General features: G+C 39.2%; 1 protein-coding gene across 6 annotated transcripts in view; it reads right to left on the bottom strand.

Annotated features, from left to right (window-relative positions):
* The window catches only part of NIPBL (NIPBL cohesin loading factor), a 152,817-nt gene that overhangs the window by 94,820 nt on the left and 36,716 nt on the right, over positions 1-21,281 (bottom strand). For all 6 annotated transcript variants that reach the window (XM_054053716.1, XM_054053719.1, XM_054053720.1 and 3 more), the window contains exon 2: positions 1,811-1,954. In XM_054053716.1, the coding sequence (XP_053909691.1) occupies positions 1,811-1,874 (64 nt within the window). In that variant the 5' untranslated portion in view covers positions 1,875-1,954. The remainder of the gene's footprint in view (positions 1-1,810; positions 1,955-21,281) is intronic.

The following is a 21,281-nucleotide window of genomic DNA, read 5'->3' as shown; positions in this document are numbered from 1 at the left end:
CACAAAACCAAACTCACTCTAACTTAAGTTTCCAGGCTGATTCAAGTCTGAGAAAAAAGTTTTAACAGACTAATAAGAAATAGCTCCAGAAAAAAACCCAAAACCCTAAGTGAAATATACTCTTTGGTTCTTTTAGATTTTGAAATACTTTATTAAAAAAAGAAAAGAGGGCAGAAGAGATACCAGTATTTTTCCCCCAATATAACGTATATCATTACTGTATTTAGAAATAAATTGCAGTCCAAATAGAAGCGTATAATATATTAAAATAGCTAGCTTTCATTATATGCATCAGATTACCCTGTATGTGGCAGTAACTTGGAAAGATTAGCAAGATCAGAATAACATATTAAAACAGTAGAAATGTCCTCCATATTTTTGGGACAACAGGCCTTGCCCATCTCAGTTATTTCTTGTCACACATAGAAAGATAAGGTGAAGCACTGACAAGCTTTCTCTTTCAGCTACTCCTGAGTTTCTAATCACAAGTGCTAATCCCCCACAACACCGGGAGTCTGGTCAGTGATTTCCATCACCTAAGTATTGTAACTTTCTTTAGGACCTTACCTGCAAGTACTTACTGCTGAAAAACTACCTACAGCCAGGAAAGTTATTATTTGCATCCTCATGGTCCAGTTTGACATACATAATTATAAACATACACACATATAAATGTACAGTTAGCATCCTCCAATTTGATATTTTAGAATATCAATGACAAGAAATGGATTTTTTCCTCAAATACGTCTGCTTTTTTTTTTTTTTCGCTGTAGGAATTGGATTGCTGGGTACGCATTCCAGTGCCTCTTGGAAAGTTTCCAAAATTCCACACTATAATAATAAAAACAAGAGCTCACAAGCGGCACCTGGGTCACTGAGTCCAATTATTCTCAGACAGGCTACTGAGATATAAACTCTCTTACACTTTACAAACAAGATGCATCTTTGCCTCATCTGCCCTTACTGCAATTACAAACAAGATGCATCTTTGCTTCATCTGCCCTTACTGCAATAGTTGTTGTAGGACCTCATCACAGTAATAAAACATCTCCTGGTAATTTTCACTAGAAATTTATTTTTGGCCACATTATAACCATTTGGTTTTGTGCCAGTATCAGCGTCTAATGTAAACGGTTCTTTTCCTTTCCTTGTATTTTGTCTTCCTGACATATTTAAAGACAGTACACACACTTCATCTGCTCCTTTTGTAGGCTAAACAGCCAAGAAAGGACACTCATAGGTTCAGCTGCTTATTTCCATTCTAGCAGACATTTTTTGCACCAATTAATTACAGCAACTTTTTTGGTTTTTACCTTGTCCAAAACTATGGAATTAGGTTTCCAGTATATTCAGTATACTCCACAACTCTCTTTAGTTACTTGAGCATCTGTCTAATCCTCCCTCTCTCTCTCTCTCTCTCTCTTTTCAGTGAGGATGATGAGATGTACATTTTGGAGAAGTGTTATATCATTTATACGGTTTCATTATTTGTGGTGTACCCAGATATGCTACTGAATGATGCTACAAACAAACAACTAATTTCTTTGTCTCAGGGCTCCTCGAGGCTTTTTTTTAACATACACGTCATTTAATGTTTAAATTAGCATGTTTTATTTGAATAGAGTTCTACAATTCAAGCAATCTCAAAATTAACATTCTCAATCCTATATCTGATTTTCAACAGATTTACCTTTAGGAACTCTTGCAATACAAGTATTCTCACTATTTTGAAAATGCAGCTATTTACCAAAGGGATAGAAAACAGCATAGAAAATACAAGTTAAAAAAAAAATAGTAAAATAGTACTTACGGTCTGTAAGACTAGCAATCCCTGCAAGAGTAGTGATGGGAACATGAGGCATATCCCCATTCATCCTGAAGTTCTGGGATGGTAGTGCCTACACAGATATTTTAGTTCAGGTGCCAGCTATCATTACTTCCCATCTCCCAAGCACTGAAATAATAAAAAAAAAAAGAAAAAGAACAAAATCAAATGAAAATTCTCAGTTTACTTTTTTAGAATTTTAAATTCAGTAACAAATGAAACACAGATCATACCCTCAGCTGCATACTAAGTAAATTTTGTCCAGAATGGGTAGAACAATGTAGACTTTAAACAGTATTGAACAATCAAAAAGCAAACTTGTGGTGTCAGCAGCAGAGCCCTTAACCAAAAAAAGATATTAAGGCAATCAAAAGAAAGTGTGCTGAGGTTATACAGTACCACCTCAAAAACGGGCAAGAAAACTTCTGCTAATTCACACGGGAGTGGACAGAATTTAATTCATAACCAGTTTAAGTGATTAACTACTATATTCAGTTCCCTGTTTTGCGGAAGGACATACATAAATTATATGTACAATAAAAAAGTCATGTCCAATGATCTCTCATCTCCTGACTGAAACTGCATCACAGCTGACTAAGGCCACGTCACTAGTCAATATTATTGGGAATCCTGGATGTAACGTAGAAAACTAAACGAGTCAAAAAACCAAATCTGTTCACTTTCCCTTCCTGGTCACCTGGGAAAGCTGTGAACATCACAGGATGACCCTACTAGTTCAAGTTCTTTCCTGATATTACTGCCAAAATAATCAAATTATACAGATATACTACAAGAAAAAGTCCTCCAGAACCAGAGGCTTAGATTAGAAACCTTCTGCACAGATATGTGACAAGAAATCTGAACTATAAAGATCCAAACCTGAGACTGGAAGATCCAAACCTGAGACTGGAGCAAGTGCAGTGAATCAGGATGGTCAGGGGAAGAGTAAACTTTCCTTGCAAGAGTATAGTAGGGGTTGGTTTGTTTAGCTAACAAAACAAATGTCAAGAGGGGGTGTGGTTTCTCTCTAATGCAGTCAAAGAAGGTTACAAAGGAAGAATCCTACAGGGCGATGCTAACACAACAACAAATGGGGGCACGAACGCAGGCAAGAAGAAAATGAGAACAGAGCTCCTCACCGTCAGAGCTGCCACCTTCTGGAACAGCCTTTCACTAGGAGTAGTAGAGATAAACAACAGCATTACTTCAAAGATGTATCATACAGATGTTACAGAAGAGACAGGATGTGGTTGCCTGCACCAGCTGAGAACCAAGCAGGGCATTTCAAGAAGTCTGTCTCTTAAACTACAAAGTTTTTCTAAGTATGATGGTGAGTAAACAGATGACAGTAAACAAAAGACAAAGAGAGACTGATGGGATTAAGTGACAGGATTAGTTTATGCAATGAACACAATACGAAGAAACCACATAGGCATATCTGGGTCCAAATATTATATCCGTTGCATTGAGGGGAAAACTATCTGTTGTACCACTGGCAAACAATGGGATTCAATTCTGGAAGTAGAGACTGAGATCCAGTTGAACTCAAATTTTACTTGAATGAGAACATTACTAAACTCACTAACTTAAGGAATTTAAAATATGAAGCAGTTAGTGGAAAAAAGCTGACAGTTCAAGATGAGATAGGTTCTATCACACAAAACATCAGAACAGCATCCAACAATTAATGGCTTGACTGCCAGACAAGTTTTGTTGTGGGTTTTCTTTTTTCATTCCTCAACTGCAGTAAAAGTTGAAAGTACTACACTATAGGAGCTCACAAGAAGAGCCATCATTTTTCAATACTTAGAATATTTTACCTTACCAGCTTGGTACAATAGCCGTTACAAGTAGTACAGCATTTCTTCCCAAAGAATGAAAAAACGAAATTGGCAGTTACATTAGCTGAATTAAGGAAATCAAAGAACGGTTGCATGGGAAAGATTTTAAACAACAAATCACAGAGTGTAAAGCAGCAGTTCAAACAGCAAAGTAGAGATCCAATTTACACATATGCGAAGGAGGTCTAGCATATTCAGTGCATATGTATTTAGACTCTTGCTTCTTTATATGAAACAACGGATATCGTAAAGAAGTTCCAGACATTTCTGTCACAAAGGAAGTGACACAAACAACCCCTCAGTGAAAGGAAAACAGTGAAATGGCAGCATATATTGAGAATAATACATGAAAAAGCTAACATTGTAATACATGCTAACGGAGCGTAGCCAAGCCAAGATAGCAAGAAAAGTAATATTTTAAAAGTTTATGCTATGGATAATAAGTACATGCTTAAAGTGCTACTTCTGTATGTTATCTTCATCCCCTTTTTCTTGTCAATTATGTATATTCTCGTTTACTGCAAATTAATATTCCAAGGAAAATTCCTATCAAAGTGTTACATTTACAATGTTGAGGGTTGTTGAAGGTTTTGGTGTTGTCTTTCTTTTTAAAGCAGAAAGTAAATGTGGTTCGTCAAACAGTTCATAACATGGACATGGAAAATACTGACTGAAGTAGCACAAGGTCTGGGCTGTGTCATGTGGATCCTCTCTGCAACTCACCTCTTTCTATATTCTGGATTTCTCACCACAGCACTCTATTACTGACAGAGTGGAAAACTAAAAGGGAAAAAAATTCTCTCTAGAAAGAATGGATAGGCCTGTGTAAAATTAAGGTAGGAGGACAGGACACAAGTTGTGAACAACTTAGGTAAAGAGTCAGTGATCACCCAGTGAAAAGAAGAGAGACCAAAACCAGGGAAGGGAGAAAAAAAAAACCCACCATAACAACAAACCCAAGCAAACAAATAGGAAAAAAAAAAAAAAAGGCTTCAAAAGAAAAATTCAACAAAAATGAAACAAATTGCAACTGTATTTTGTCAGATATTATGGCATCTGACTATCAATGAAAGAATGAGAAGATTCCGACCACTGGTTACCATATGAAGTTTCAAGCTCTGCATTTGCAAAGTTTAGTCATGTTTTATTTAGTTTAGATTACAAAAACTTTATGTAAAATGAAAATACTTTAAAAAGTGGGGTTTGTTTCTTATCTTCTGAGTAGCATTGTACTGATATAACCACAGCACCATGATGAAAACTGATTTATGCAGCTACACACTTAAAGCAAAGCAGTACAACTCATATATTAGCTATTTAATAATTTAGGTGAGCAGTGGACTTTTAATCAGCAAACATGGCATTAGAAAGTAAAGAAGCCTTGCCTCACAGACAGTTTGGAACTTCAACATTTTGCAATAAACTACTTTTCTTGTTAGTCACTATATGAATCTCGCTATTTATGAGACCACAAACTGTACTTACAAACCACCTTCCTTCTAAAAAAAACCCAAACCAAACTGAACTTCCCCACAAAACCCAAACCAAAACAGATCACTTAAAGAATGAGGGAGGCAGGCAGAAACAGAATCAGTGAATAAATACACTCTAGTTCTCATTCAAATAGGATACTGCGACAACGTACGCCATACAGATTTACCCACAAGAGGGCAGATTTCTGTTTTCCAAACCCAAACTTCACTTTGATACAATGACAGTAATTCTGTTGCAAGTTTCCAGAGCTACATAGTTTAAAAACTACTTCAAAAAAATACTAAGGAAGGAGATACAGTTGCCTACATAGTCTAACACTAAAATACCCGGGGGGCCACACCGAGTCATACATATTACAATTTAAAGAATCTTAATGAAAGCCAAACTCAGAAAAAGTCAGCATTGGAAATAAACAGCAATTAATCGCTGATGCAGCTAAGGTTAAAGTAGTAATGCAAGAAACTATGAAGCCATCTAGTGTGAATTTAACTCCAACAACCAAGAGGAGTGGTGGTTACAGCACATAGCAGGGAGGTGGAGAGAAAGCATGTGGAGATCTGTGGGTCATAGACCCAGAAAACTTGTTACAAACAAAAGTCTATGAAAATAGTTCTACAAAATAGTTCTAAATAGTTCTACCTTCTACAATACTTGGCACAAAAATATTAAGGTTGAAAACAGAGATACAGAGATCCCAGAAGCAGAAAACCAGATGAAATTAAGTGTACTAGCAAAATCTGGATGTTTGGTTTGTAGAGCAGTTAGCCAGTAGAATCAGTAATACTGACAAAGCAAGCGAAAAAAAGTTTGAGAGAAAAATTACCTAGCACAATTTCTAAATCAGTATTAGCACGTGTTTTTCTAAAATCACTCCAGCAGCAGGTGCTCAAATCACTACAAACTACAGCCACTGTAAGAAAAGAAATCTTGGTGAAAAATACAGTACTGGGTCAATCTTAAGTTGCTACTGCATATAAAACAACCTTTAGAAAAATATTTTAGAGTGCCCACTTTCCTTCTCAGTGGCTGCTGTCACATTGCTTTGCCTTCCGTTGTTCTGACCGACAGCAACGACGCTGTTGTCTCAGCTGCCCACATTTCTATCAGGGTAAACTAACAAAGAATAAATTGTACTTTGCATTGTAATAACTGTTCCCGAGGTATGAGAGGAGGGGAACTGGCAGAATCAGACCACTACAAAAAGAAAAGTGTACTAAGTCACATGCAGACAGCAGACACCAGACACCTTTAGGTAGTATGCAGCCTCACTGATCTACACTATGTGAATGTCTAGTAGGAAACACTGACCTTTCCTGCTACTTTGCAATTAGAAAGGGTAAAAATTCATTAGAACACAGCTCCCTGCAAAGAAGGAATTGGTCCCCAGCAGCACCAGGACCTTTTCATGTGAAAGCCATTTGTCTTTCAAACACAGGGAACTTTTCCATTTTATTAATTTTATGTAAAAATTAAGAAGTATTTATAAACAGCGTTCTGCACTTAAAAATATAATCTCAAATATTTAATCCAGATGCCTTCACACAAAGAGCTATTTAAAATCATTCCATATCAAGTCATTCATACACAAATAAGACATTTAAGCACCAAGTAAAAGCCTTTTCATTCAGGCAATACAAAAAAAAAAACCCAAAATTCACAGAAAGTCAAACTATATTCACAAAACGTTGAGATGCTCTAAGTGCAGCTTACTTCAGCGAAGGAGAAAAATGCAAATCTCAGAATTGCTGACTTTCACTGACACCGCATTAATGGGTCCATGTAAATAACACTGTTCTACAGGAAGGTGTATTTCCTGCTGTTTCAATAGAGAACTAAAGCAACAGAGAACCTGTTTAAAGGAGCCTTACTGTTAGGCACCTCAGCTGTTATCTTACATCATGGGGATTAAACTTAAGTGAATGTAAAACAAAACTTGCACCTGGTTCCAAAATAAGGTACTACTGGCTAATTCTCATTAAGAAAGTGATACAAGATGAAGTCCTACTGATAAGGTAGCAAAACCTAAACTAAAGAACTGGTGCAATCTAAAAAGTTAACCTGTATACAATATACACTATTTTTGTACACACAACAACATTGATAGCTATTAGTTATGAAATACTTTTGTAGGGTAGCTACATTCACCAGTCTGGCAAAATAAAGAACCTAAAAAGTCCTGCCAGGGAGAATCCAATTATTCTAGGAGTTTATTACTGCTCTTTTTCCATCTTTTAAAATAATAAATATTCTCTTTATGAGACTCTCCTTTCATGTCAAAAATCCAGATGCTATTGAGGTTACTGAATTCCTTCTGTCCTGCAGAAGCAAATATAGAATTTAACTGTAAAAACTTAACTTTCTTGGGAGCAGTCATGATATTGAGCATAGCTGAGAAATTAAAATATAAAGTGGCTTCAGTAGTTCATACGTTTATTTCTCACCTGCACTACATATGTTTAGGAGAATGGTTGACTGAGCCCCTTGGGCGACAGTCCTGAAGGGCAAAGAAGACCAGGAAGGCTGGACATTCTTCAAGAAGGAAATTTTAAAGTGCAGGAACAGGCTGTCCCCATGTGGCGAAAGATGAACCAGCAGGGAAGAGGACCGGCCTGGCTGAACAGAACTCTGGCTGGAACTCAGGAAAAACTGGAGAGTTTCTGACCCTTGGAGGAAGGGCAGGCAACTCAGGAGGGCTACAAGGATGTTGTGAAGTTATGCAGGGAGAAAACTAGAAGGGCCGAAGCCCAGATAGAACTGAATCTGGCTACTGAGGTAAAAGACAATAAAAAAATGTTTCTATATATATATCAGCAGCAAAAGGAGGGATGAGGAGAATCTGCAGCCTTTAACTGCGGATGGACACCCCCCCCACACCCCTACCCACCAACGAGGTTCAACGGGGCCAAGTGCCGGGTTCTACACTTGGGACACAACAGCCCCATACAATCCTACAGACTTGGGGAACTGTGGCCAGAAAGCTGCCTATTGGAAAAGGACCTGGGGGGTGTTGGCTGACAGCCAGCTGAACATGAGCTTGAACTGTGCCCAGGTGGCCAAGAAGGCCAAAAGCTTCCAGGCTTATGTGAAAGATGGTGTGTTCAGCAGGACTAGGGGAAGGGATCGTCTCCCTGTACTCAGCAGCAGTGAGGCTACACCTCGAATGTGGTGTTCAGTTTTGGGCTCCTCACTACAAGACAGACACTGCAGTGCTGGAGCGTGTCCAGAGAAGGGCAGTGAAGCTGGCGAAGGGCCTCGAGCACAAGTCTGATGTGGAATGTCTGAGGGAACTGGGGGTGTTTAGCCTGGAGAAGAGGAGGCTGAGAGGAGACCTTATTGAAAGGAGGTTGTAGCGAGGTGGGTATTAGACTCTTCCCCCAAGTTACAAGTGATAGGAGGAGAGGAAATGGCCTCTGAACTAGGAAAGGTTGACTGGATATTAGAAAAATATTAATTTACAGAAAGGATTCTCAAGCACTCAACATGCTGCCCAGAGAAGTGGTGGAGTCACCACCATCCTTGGAGATATTTAGCAGGCTTGTAGATGTGGTGCTTAAGGACATGGTTTAGTGGTGGACTTGGCAATGTCAGGTTAACTGTTGGACTCTATGATCTTAAAGGTCCTTTCCAACCTAAACAATTCTGTGATTCTGTGATTCCAGATGCAATTTCTATTCCAACAAAGAATTTGTTACAGCAGGTTATATTAAATAGGGTTGATTATATAGAAAGAAAATTGCTAAGAGATGTGTAGCAGAGCAAGAGCAATTAAAAGGGTTTGTTAGGTTAGCTTTCTCAAGTGGAGAATGCTATAGGTTGCAACACACATCTTTGATAATAAAACAGTTGTGACAGGTATGAGAAAGGACATGGTAGCTTTTTTTTTCCCCCCAACTTTTTCTTGAACACCTCATTTATGTGAGCTGGTGCTGCTCTTTTCTAAAAAGAGTTCTATACTGTTATTTACTTATATTTTAAAGACTTCTCATTGCTCAATTGGGTTTGCTTTTAACCAGGCTAAAAACCTAGTGACTGAAAACTGAACCAAAACCTATTTTATTCAGGATTCTCTTTGAATTTTTAATCTTGTATTTCTGCCCTGGAATGCTCTCTGATGATTCAGAGCCTTTATTAAAAAATTGAGGAAGAAATAAACCTGTTGAGACAGAAGCTAATTTTGCAGAAGTCTTCTGGACACACAACTTAGCCTTTTTTTAGCTCTGAAAAACAATTAAAATCCCTTTAAGTTTCTTTAATACACACTAAGAAAACTGACACACAAGTAAAACATTTCTTTAGAGATCCATAATGGACACCAATGTAAATGTCCATATAAAAGCATTTAGTGTGTTACATTTCAAAAGCACCTCACTGCCCTTTTATACTGGCATTAGTATTGATCTGTGATACGTTATTCCCTTTGTCCTAACACTCCTCTGGTTGCCTGTTTTTCTACTTAAGCTCCATACACATTTAAGATAGTGTCTGTACAGCAGTGCATGTGGTTAAGATGCTTTTCTTCTGGATTGCTGTATTATTTCCCCTCCTCCCCCTCACCACAACTCCTCTGTCCAAAGGCCCTACAAAGACAGATCTCTGAAACATACCCAGCTCCCTCCCGTTACTTCACATCCGTTCCCACACCACTCAACTGCTAGATGGAAGAGACAGAGCGTATGCTGCAGCCTCTTCCTCAACGGGCACTTGGGTATCTTCTCTATCCAAGAACCACAAACTAAGCTGTCTTGAAACTTCCATCCCTAAAAAATATAACCGAAATTATCTCATGTGTTCCAAAATTATTAGACCAAGAGGCTTGAAGATAAAGAAGCGTCATGATCATTAGGCAGAAAATAATTAAATATATCAGCATTTTTACTAACTATGTGTAGAAACACAAAGAGCTTTGGTTGTACCGCCCTACTGTAAGCATTTGCACAATTACAGGTAATGCAATTATTTTTGTAATTTTACAGCATTCACTACCAAAAATTTGTTCCATTTGGTTCATTTTACAAGAGGCAGTTTATATTGCTCATGCAACATACAGGTAAGATATACCCTCTCCGAAGGAGAATATGCTAACATTTAAAAGACAAAACCTCTGAAATAATCAACACAATTTAATACTTTAAGTAAGGCCGCAAAAACATCTTGCAAAAAACATTTGCCTGGAAAGACTGAGTGCATGAGTAAAACTAAGTTTTTTTTGAAAATAAACTCAGTGTTAGTGTCTAATACATAAAATAATCGTGTAAGAATCTCAAAACACGTAAAATTTTTCATCTCTTGATAACTGATTTTAGTTAGTGTTTATATACTAAAATTATTAGATAAGGTTTTTCGCGTACACCACCCAACCTAACAATACAAAAAATACAGACTCCATGACTTTGCGACTACAAAAGTCTGATTACTGTCAGAATCCCTCAGTCTTTCCGTTATGGCATTTTTTCTTTTATTCACCTTCCCACCCTATTTAGTTACCATTCCTAGTAACACTATAAACTAAGAGATAATCAACAAGCATATAAAACAATATCACTAGTCAGCCAAGATATTCCTTTTTCTCAAACGCACACAGAGTCTGGTCACTAAAGTCTTTTCTTCACATGAACATTACAGTCAGCTAAACTTTTGGAGGACAATGAACTCAAAGACTTAGTGTAGGAAACAAATGGAAACTATAGCTGGAAAAACCACACATATTCAAAGTTATTAATCTCTGAGGCATACAGCACACATCTAGAGGTACTGTGTTGGAACAACTGTTAAACAGCTGAGGTCAAGTGATGACCAGCTTGCCTTGTGCACCTGGGACTAGATATTAACAATCAGGGATCTCTTGATAGACAGGAAAAGTACTGTACTGCGGTATGGCATCTGTGGGTCTGGGGATGGATTCATACAGTTACCTACGGAAGAACTCTATGTGACACTGAACTACTTTTACTGTTGCTGGTTCTCCTATGTCTGCAGCACAAACACAACAGAAGTTTCTCAAGCTAGCAAACCATGCCAAAAGGGGAAATTGAAGCTCCAAGAAAAGCATTTGTCTAAAGTGGCATATCCTCCACCTTACTGATCCTCTTCCATATCCTACCCTGAAGAGCCCGCAGATGTTACAATTCTAAATCAAACCTACCTATGAATTGCAGTAATTGCCCCGCAAAACTGCTCGCAGGCTTAGTCAAGCTCTCAGCTTTAATCAGGCTTAAAACTTTCCAACTTCCAAATTTTCCAGAATTGCCAATGTTACAGCATTAAAAAAACATTCCATCAATAACAATCAGGGGGAATCGCAAAATTGTGAAGACCGTGTACAAAAATCCTTGAGCATTTTCAGTGCTTGACCTGTCCATGTTAAACTTTCACAGCTCACCTCCACTGAGTATTGCTACAGTGTAAAGAAACACAGACTAAACAGAGAAACACAGACTAAACAGAGAAAACACACTTGTAAAGTAATAATTTGGAAGCAAACAAAAGCTGAATATTTGTGTGGATAGGACTACCATGGCCTAGTTAACATGAAACAAGTACAATGAAGAATACCATTTTGAAGAAAATGTCCTTATGCATAGAGATTCCTGAAAACACTCACCTGACTATTTTTCTCCAACAAATTTTACAGTCTAAAACCTATTCAGAAGTTTTCTTCATATTTAAGCAGAGCTCACTCGACGCAACTTAATTTTACAGAAAAAAACCCAACGGCATTCAAGCTACTAATTCTGAATAAGAATATAAACTCAAATGTTTAATGTAACACAGCTAAACCACTTTAATTCCTCCTGTTAATTTACATTAAAAGCCTTAAGTGTTGTTACATATACAAGGTTTGAATATTCTTTCTAATTATTTGGATAAAGTCAGTCACACACCTTCAAATAGTTCAGCTGAACACAAATAATACATCTGCAAACAAGCTTCAATTTTGTTTCTCCAAGAAATAGGGAAAATTATAAGTTTCACACAGTAAATTTCTATCATAACTCCTGGCACAGATTTATCAAGTACAACAAAAGTGGGTAGAACAAACAGAAGAAGACAGAAGATTCATGATGAAATTTCAAGACTGAAACACTGCCGGTCAACAGGGACAGCAATGTTAAAACCAAGGGACACCACTGGAGGCCAAGTGAAAACACTGCAGGTCATAGAATGAGATCAGACTGTCAGCAATCAATAGATTTTATTTTCACCATAAAGAGCAAAGCTGGACCACGGTCCATGACAGAAAAAGCCAAGAAACCTTCCCACTGAGAAGCTGTGCTAAAAATTTTCACTTAATTTACAGACTACTTTGAAAAACACAGAACATGACACTTGTGTAATTCCCACCTCCTACTTCCACAGCTACTTCAAAAGACAAAAGGCCACAGGAGACAAAGAAGGCCAAAGAGCTTACAGAACAGTCTATGAAACTAAGACGATTACTAAGTGAACAAGTTACCCTTTGCCGCCCCTTTGCCCATAGCCAATATTTATTTTTTTAGATTTTTTTTGTATTTTAGTTTGGTTTTGTTCTGCAACTTTGGGTCTATGAGGTCCGACGTGAGGAGGAAAAAAAAAAAAAAGCCCCAAGACTGTGCCTGTATCTGTCTTTATTTAAAAAATTAAGCAAATCAACTACCATCATCTTCAGAATAGCTCCCTTCCAAGGTGACACACAGCTGCACATGATGCTGCCAACATTCAAAGCAATTCCACAGAACATCCTATGGAAGGCTGTTGAAGATCACAATTTTTGCTTTCATGTCTTCTACCAACAAAAAAATGGGTTCCTTTGAGCACTCTCCCAAAGAGATCTTTGGGATCTCTTTATTGTATGCCTCAGTCAATAACTAAAACGTTTCCAACACAGATTTCTTCAATTTCACAATAAACTTGATGTTCACTCACTGTTCACTCTTGCACAATGACATTTTCTGACCAAGGGTAAGAAAATGTCTACATCTGAATACACATCCACTAAGGGAAGCGACTGAATGGAGCCTTGTCTTACCATGACAGGTTAGAACATACTCTACAACCATCTCTTTGTCTCTCCCCTCCAGCTCTTAGTCCTCAAGGTACAGCGTCACTCTTGGCTTTTTTGTGTCAGATCTCATATGTTTTGCCAGCTGTCTTTCATAATTCCCAAGGACGACACTGATTCACACAGTTGGAAAGCTGCAGCTCAGTTACTCAGACAGGTAGGCACACATACACGTATGTGCATTTACAAAGATTGGGGAAGAAGATGGAAGAATTACTTTAGATACATACAATCAGTAACTGGGATTCATGCCCTCTTACAACAGAATACGGCTTCTGCTGACTCAGAGAACAGCACATAGATAAGTGAGTAAAAATGAAGACATTTATATTTCCCAAAACTTTTTAGCTGACTGAAGGCATAACACAAACTTACTGTTTCCTGAAGTGCCTTTCCCCTGTCCCAACTGCTTATAATTTTTCTTACATCTGTGATTTACGTATTAATCCATACATTAACATGTTCGTCCATAAAACATGATCTGCCCATGCAGATATTTTTGCAGAGCTTTCCTTTTCAGTACACAACATAAAGAACAGAAGAAAACAGGTCACTTTAAATCTGACAGGACCAAACATTACCATCAAGCAAACACTGCAACTACCATGCACTGCAACTACCATGCACTGCAACTACCATGCATGCACTGCACATTTAGTACCAATGAGGAAGATAGTCCATGCCAGCAAATACTAGAGACGCTGCCTATACTCTATCTTTTTTAACTTCTTTTCAAAAAGTAGGAATTTTCTCCATTTTCATTTTAAAGTAGCATGACTTTTAGATTACAAAGACCCTAAGAAAAGTTGCATCTAACATTTCTAATCTTGACAGTGACAGAAAGTAAACAAAAACTTTCCCTGAAGTTCACACACTGAAGTCTTTAGGTCAAGTGAGTTACAATTAACACATAACCACATACCAAGATTATATAGTTAAAAATTCATAAGAACGTAAAAAAGCATCAGTAATCCAGAAATTGCACCAAGTTCTGCAAAGAATGAAGTCTATACTTTAATTATACTTAAGTTCGCTTGTTTCCCAATGCTATTTCAGGTTGCAGTTTTCACTTTCAGCTTTTAATCTTATTCGTGTATTACTTTAATGGAAGGCAGAATCTAAGTTACTTGCTCGAAGAGAGCTGATGTGTACCCCCAACAGTCATATATTTAAAAAAAAATCCTTTTTATTGAAAGGAAACAAAATCTCAAACCACCAGATGCTTTTAAAATGCATCCTGCAAAAACAGACGGGTGACTCAACATCTTCAACTGGAATGGTCTTCTTAAACAAAGTTAGAAATATACATAATGACAGAGGCATTTCTTCCTATGTAATAGTGGATGCACCAAAGTCTTCACTATTCTATTCACAGATGCAATGATCTGAAAGACACTCAGCTTCCAGCTTTAAGTGCAAGTACTTCATAAAAGCACAGGTTTTCTATTCTTGGTTTGACAAATACGAAGACCTTTGGTTAAATCGATCTCTCTGCAACCAGATGAAGTGCATGAACTGGAAACACTGGAACAAAGGACCTAACTTTTCTACTTCCCCAACCAGACAATAGCGATAGTTCAGTACAACCACTACAGTTATTCAACCAGCATGAAAAATAGGTATGTTCACTCGCGAAGGAAACATCTCCAACCAGCAAAGCCATGCCCCTTATAACTGGAGGGGGAAAAAATGTTGTCAAATAGCTGTGTACTATACTAAGTTGCGAGGTTGCATTACAATAGTTTAAACACAAACCTTCTATTTTGTTCAACTTTCATTCAGTACACCTGCAGTTTTAATGATGATAAATTACCCTGAACAGTACATGATGCACTACAAAGCTGAGCCTTAAACTTAAACATCACATGACATTACCATTACAAGATGTTATCAATCACTATCTAATCAAAGCTAACTACTCCATCTGCTACTTCTGTTGTACTTGCATCCCATCTCTCTTCTTTTGGAGAATACATGATACAGTTCGCAAATATGAAATTATAATTAAAAGGGTAAAGTCTTAACTACAGTGCCCATAACTTTGCTACCATCAGGTAGAGAAAAGAAGAGCTACAGTAATATCAAACCACTTACTATAAGGTGCGCTGTTGGATAAAGATGAAAATCTACCTGTTCCTAATTTTTCTCTTTTTCCACTAACCCTTCTATGAGATCACTAAGTACAACACCTTTGATCTGCTGAAGTAACCATTATAAACACTCAGCACACAGATTTTCAAGCAAAATGTTAGCCCAACTGTTTAATTCTTCCAAAATAACTTTTACTGCATCTGTATGCCTGAAACCATTTTTGCTGGTTTCAAAGCAATGGTCATAGCCCTTACAACAACCATCTGGCTTCCCTTTACTTACTTCACTCAATTCAATTCAGTCTTCAAGCAGGACTCTGCAGGTGAGTACCTCTTCCCAAAGGAAATTATGCTTAAATTATGAAATTAAGCTTAAATGATACTGAAAATTGCATCCCTGGTTAATAAAAACCAACAAACAGCACACACATGCACCACCCCACCTCCCGCAAAATTAAAATACTCCTTCACCACAAATTTTAACACTAGATAGAAAAGGGACTGGGACTGCCAGCGCTTGAGTTGATTCCAAGTTCTCAGTTCAGAAGGCAATTTTCATATCTAGCCTTCACAAACAATGCAAAATCTCTAATTCAAGTGTGATTTTAATGTCCACGATATTATGTAAGGCAGTCAGTCTTCAAAACCTGTAAGCAGTCAATCACTGCCATAAAATTTCCCTTTTGTCTGTCCACCTCTTTTGAAGTATATTTAGAAAGGAAGACTTCACTGCTTATTAATACATAGTAGACAAAAATGTTTTCTAATATCAAAGCAAGGCTGAATTCCACTGCATATCATACAAGAAAAAATTCTAGTTGGAAATAAATTTGGCATAATAACTTGAGGAAACTGGAAAGGTTCACACTACTGATCTCTAAAGCGGCAATTCCCTCTGTCATTTAGGGCATAGTTCAACTTTAGAAAGCATTTAAGAGACCTAGTTTGTCTTTTTTTCCCAAATTCAGAACGTCTATGCTTACCTATCCGTACATACAACAATCAGAGAGCATAACCACTCATGAAGCAGATGTTTTTATCAAATATTAAGCTCCAACTAAATACAATGAAACCCAAAATAATTTTCAACAGTTCAATAGCAATATTTTTTTCACCACTGTCACAAGAAACACTTAGCAACTTTCCTCAGTTTCCATGAGGTCTCAGTACCATCTTTAATAACTACGCGTTTTCCTTTTAGAATGACTACATCTTCCGTTACAGAGAAATTAGGCATAAAACTAAATTCAGTCTCTTGTTATTTTTATTCCCTGGAATGAAGTGTCAGTATAGACTGCACATGTGAGGGCTGTAGAACGTGGCCCTTAAGCTCAAAGGCCTGTTTTTCCTCTTTGGCAGAAAGCAGTCACCATCATTCCCACTAAGACATCTAAGAATTTTAAAGCTGCCCCCAGTTACCTACTAAATACTTACTGGCTTTCCAAGGAAAAATAAGATGAGTGAAAAAAGATATTTTTAATTAGTAAAATTAGCACACATGACAAGAAGTCAGGCAAAAATGCCAGAAGGCATGCATGGATGAGTAAGGAACAAACTGGAGAAACTCAAACACAACAAGGAAGCCTACAGAGGGTGGAAGCAAAGACAAGTAGCCTCAGAGGAATACAGAATTGTCTAAGCAGCCAGGGATCATGTTAGGAAAGCTAAAGCCCTAACAGAATTAATCTGGCCAAGGACATCAAGGACAACATGAAAAGCTTCTCTAGGTACTTAGGTGGTACAAGAAAGACTAGGGAAAATGTGGGCACTCTCCAGAAGGAAACGGGAGACCTGGTTGCCCAGGATATGGAAAAGGCTGACATAATGACTTTTTTGCCTCAGTCTTCACCAGGAAGGGCTCACATTGCAAAGTCGCAGAAGGCAAAGGGAAGGACTGGGAGACAGAAGAACTGCCCACTCTAGGGGAGGATCAGGTTTGAAACCACCTAAGGAACCTGAAGATGCCCAAGTCCATGGGACCTGAGGAGATGCATCCGCAGGTCCACAGGGAACTGGTGGATTAATTTGCAAAGCCACAATCCACCCCATTTGAGTTGTGGCAGTCTAGTGAAGAGTCCACTGACTACAAAGGGGGAAACTAAACTCTGATTTTTAAAAAAAGGAAAAGACCTGTGGAACTGTGGGCCAGTCAGTCTCACCTCTGTGCCCAACAAGATTATGGAGAAGATCATTCTGAAAACACTGCTGAGGCACATGAGATAAAGAGGTGACTGGTGACAACATGGCTTCATAAAGGGAGAATCATCTCTGACAAATCTGGTGGCCTTCTACGACAGTGCTACAGCATTGGTGGATAAAGGAAGAGTAACTGACATCATCTATCTGGACTTGTGCAAAGCATTTGATACTGTCCCACGTGACATCCTTGACTCTGTATTGCAGAGACGTGGCTTTGAAGGATGGACCACTTGGTGGATAAAGAATTGGCTTGATGACCATGCTCAGAACTGTGGTCAACAGCTCAATGTCCTAGTGGAGATCAGTGATGACTGGCATTCCACAGGGGTCAGTATTGGGACTGGCACTGTTTCACATCTTTGCTGCAGACACAGACAGCGGGATTGAGTTCATCCTCAGCAAGCTGATAACACCAAGCTGTGTGCTGCGGTTGACATGATGAAGGGAAGAGATGCCATCCAGAAGGACCCTGACAGATTTGAGAGGTGGGTCCATATGAACCTCATGAAGTTCAACAAGACCAAGCGCAAGGTCCTGCACATGGGTCAGGGCAATCCCAAGCACAAATACAGACTGGCCAGAGAATAGATTGAGAGAAGCCCTGAGGAGCAGGACTTGGGGCTGCTGGTGGATAAGAAAGTCAATGTAAGCTGCCAGTGGGTGCTTGCACTCTAGAAATACAACTGTATTCCAGGCTGCATCAGAAGAATTGTGACCAGCAGGTCAATGCAAGTGATTTTGCCTGTCTGCTCCGCTCTGGTGAGACCTCATGTGGAGTACTGTGTTCAGTTCTGGAGTACTCAGCACAGGAAAGACACAGACCTGTTATGTGAATCCAGGAGGGCCATGAAGACAATCAGAGAGCTGGAGCACCTCCATACAAGGACAGGCTGAGAGAGTTGGGGTTGTTCAGCCCACAGAGAGCTCTGGGCAGACCTTATAGCAGCCTTCCAGTACTTAAAGGAGCCCTAGAGAGAAGATGGGGAGGGGCTGTTTCTCAGGAATCGCAGTGATAGCATGAGGGGGAATGGTTTTAAGCTGAAAGAGGGGAGATTTAGATTAGATATTAGGAAGACATTTTTTACTGTTAGGGTGGTGAGGCACTTGAGCAGGTTGCCCAAAGAAGTTGTGGCTGCCCCATCCCTGGAGGTGTTCCAGGCCAGGCTGGATGGGCCTTGGCAGCCTTATCCAGTGGGAGGTATGTCTGACCACGGCAGGGGGGTTGGAACTGCATGATCTTTAAGGTCCCTTCCAACCCAAACCACTCCATGATTCTATGATGTATTTTTAAAAAATACCACATCCCATAAAGCTTTCTATACACGCTAAAGTAGGAGCTTTAGAAGTGAAAAGGTTATACAGTATGCAGGCAATAAATTGCCACTTCTGAAATATATGTGCACAAGAAGAGGATTTTACATTTCCTGGCAACAAAATCTATGTGAAACTTAAGTTACTTAAGTCAGGAATTAATGCTATAAAATAATTTTGTAATAAATAGCTGGTACTTATCAACTGTGATGATTTGACAACATGAGTATGGTCTTCTGTCTTAAGTGAATTGCATATTTTAAAAAAAAAAAGAAAATCTTAGAATCTCATAGCAGTTAAGGTTGGAAGGTAGACCTCTAGTCTATTCTTCCTGCTCAAAGCAGGATCAGCTACAGCAAGTTGCTCAGGGCTGTATCCTGTCAGGTTTTGAATAACTCCAAGCTTGGACTCTAGAACCTCTCATATTCCAATGTTTGTACACCCATAAGCTAAACAGCTTCTCCTCTAAATAGATTTTCTTGTACATCAGTTTGTGCCCATTGTCTCTTGCCCTGCCACAGGACAGCACTGAGCAGAGTCTCGCTCCATCACATACTTTAGCAACATATTGATAAGATCCCTCTTTGTCTCAGGCTTAACAGTTCCACCCCTGTTGGATTCTCCTCAAATACCAGTTGCTCCAAACCCTTAAGTACTTTCTTGGCCCTTCACTAGACTCAATTCAGTATGTTCATGTCTTTCTTGTGCTGAGGAGGCCAGAACCGAATTCCAGATGTGTCTCGTCACTGATGAGCAGAGCAGAAGAATTCTCTCTCTTGACTTTCTGGCAATGCTCCTCTTAATAAAGCACAGGATGCTGCTTGCCCTTATTTGCCACAGGCAACATCACTGGCTCGCATTCAGCTCTATCCACCAGGACTCCTAATTCCTTTTCTGCTAACCTGCTTCCCAGCTGGTTGGTGCTCAGCCTCTACTGTTGCATAAGGTTATCCACTCCCAGGTGCAGAACTTGGCACTTCCTTTTGTTGAACTGATGGATGTTTGTGTCTGCCCAGTTCTCCAGCACACTGAGGTCTCTTTGAATAGCAGCACACTGATTTGGTGTATCAAACACTCCTCCCCATTTTGTCTGTACACTGGCTGAGACTACACCGTGTCTCATCATCCAGGTCATTAATGAAGATGCTAAACAGCACTGGCTCCAGCATCAACACCTGGAGCACACCACTGATCATCAGCTTCCAACTGCACTTCATGCTACTGTTCACGGTACTTTGAGCCCAGCAGTTCAGTCAGTTTTTGATCCACTTCAATGTCCACTTATCTGGTCTGTACTTTACTCATTTGTCTACTGAAGTAACAGTGTTGAAAGCCTTACTAAAGTAAAAAAATGAACATGCCTTCATGCACACCACTAGTCATGTCATCATGGAAGGCAAATCAGGCTTATTAAGAATGACCTTTGCTCTACAGATCTATGCTGACCTCGCACCTTCCTGTCCATGTGTTAGGGAGTAGTTTGCAGGATTAGTTACTGCATCACTCTCCCAGGAATCGAGGTAAGGTTGACTGGCCTTTAATTTTCTTTCCTCTTGCCCTTCTTGAAGGCAGGGGTGACATTTGCTTTCTTTCTAGTGCTTCCCTCAAATACCATGACATTTCAAAGATTACTGAGAGTGGTTTCACAATGATATTGATCTCCTTTGGCACTTGTGGATGCAGCTCACCAAGTCCCATGGACTTGTGCATACCCAGTTTGTTTAGATGTTCCCTAGATTGATCCTGCTCTACCAAGGGTAAGTCTTCATCACTTCCGACTTTTCCCACAGGCCTTAATGCCTGGGATCCCTGCAGGTCAGTTTTACCAGTTAAGACCAAGACAAAGAAAACACTGAGTGCTTCAACCTTTTTCACGTCCTTTGTCACCAGCTCCCTGTTTCCATTCAGCAGTGGGTCCTCATTTTCCCTAGCCTTCCTTTGGCTGCTGATGTACCTGTAGAAACTCTTCTGGTTGCCCATCACATTTCTATTGCACACAGTTCCAGCTGGGGTGTGGCTTCTCTAACCCCATCCCTTCATGCCCAGACAGCCCTGCATGCTCCTGTGTCAGCTGACCCTGCTTATGCTTCTTCTCCATTTCCTTTTCAGATCTGTGTTTCGGTCCTCCATACTGAACTCCTGCTACTTTTGCTCGACTTCCTGCATGTCAGGATGGACCATTTTCGAGCTGAGAGAGAGTGATCCTTGGGAAAAAAAAAAAAAAAAAAAAAATAAAAATCAACCAGCTTTCTGGATCCCTGTTCTTTCCACAACTGTACCCCAACAGAATCTTCCAAGCAGACCCTTGAATGAGCTGAGGCCTGTTCTTCTCAAGCCCATGGTCATGATCCTGCTGTTTGCCTTGCTTCATCCTCTTAGGATCCTCAACTCCACCATCTCATATTACTCCAGTCAAGGCTGCCTTAGCCTGCATTCCCAACCAGTTTTTCCTTGTTTGTAAGGATGAGGTCCAGCACAGCATC

This window comes from Cuculus canorus, chromosome Z, assembly GCF_017976375.1.
Source record: "Cuculus canorus isolate bCucCan1 chromosome Z, bCucCan1.pri, whole genome shotgun sequence".
NCBI classification, from domain to species: Eukaryota; Metazoa; Chordata; class Aves; order Cuculiformes; family Cuculidae; genus Cuculus; species Cuculus canorus.
Note: the sequence above shows the minus strand (reverse complement) of the source record. Positions and strands in the feature narration are given on the sequence as shown.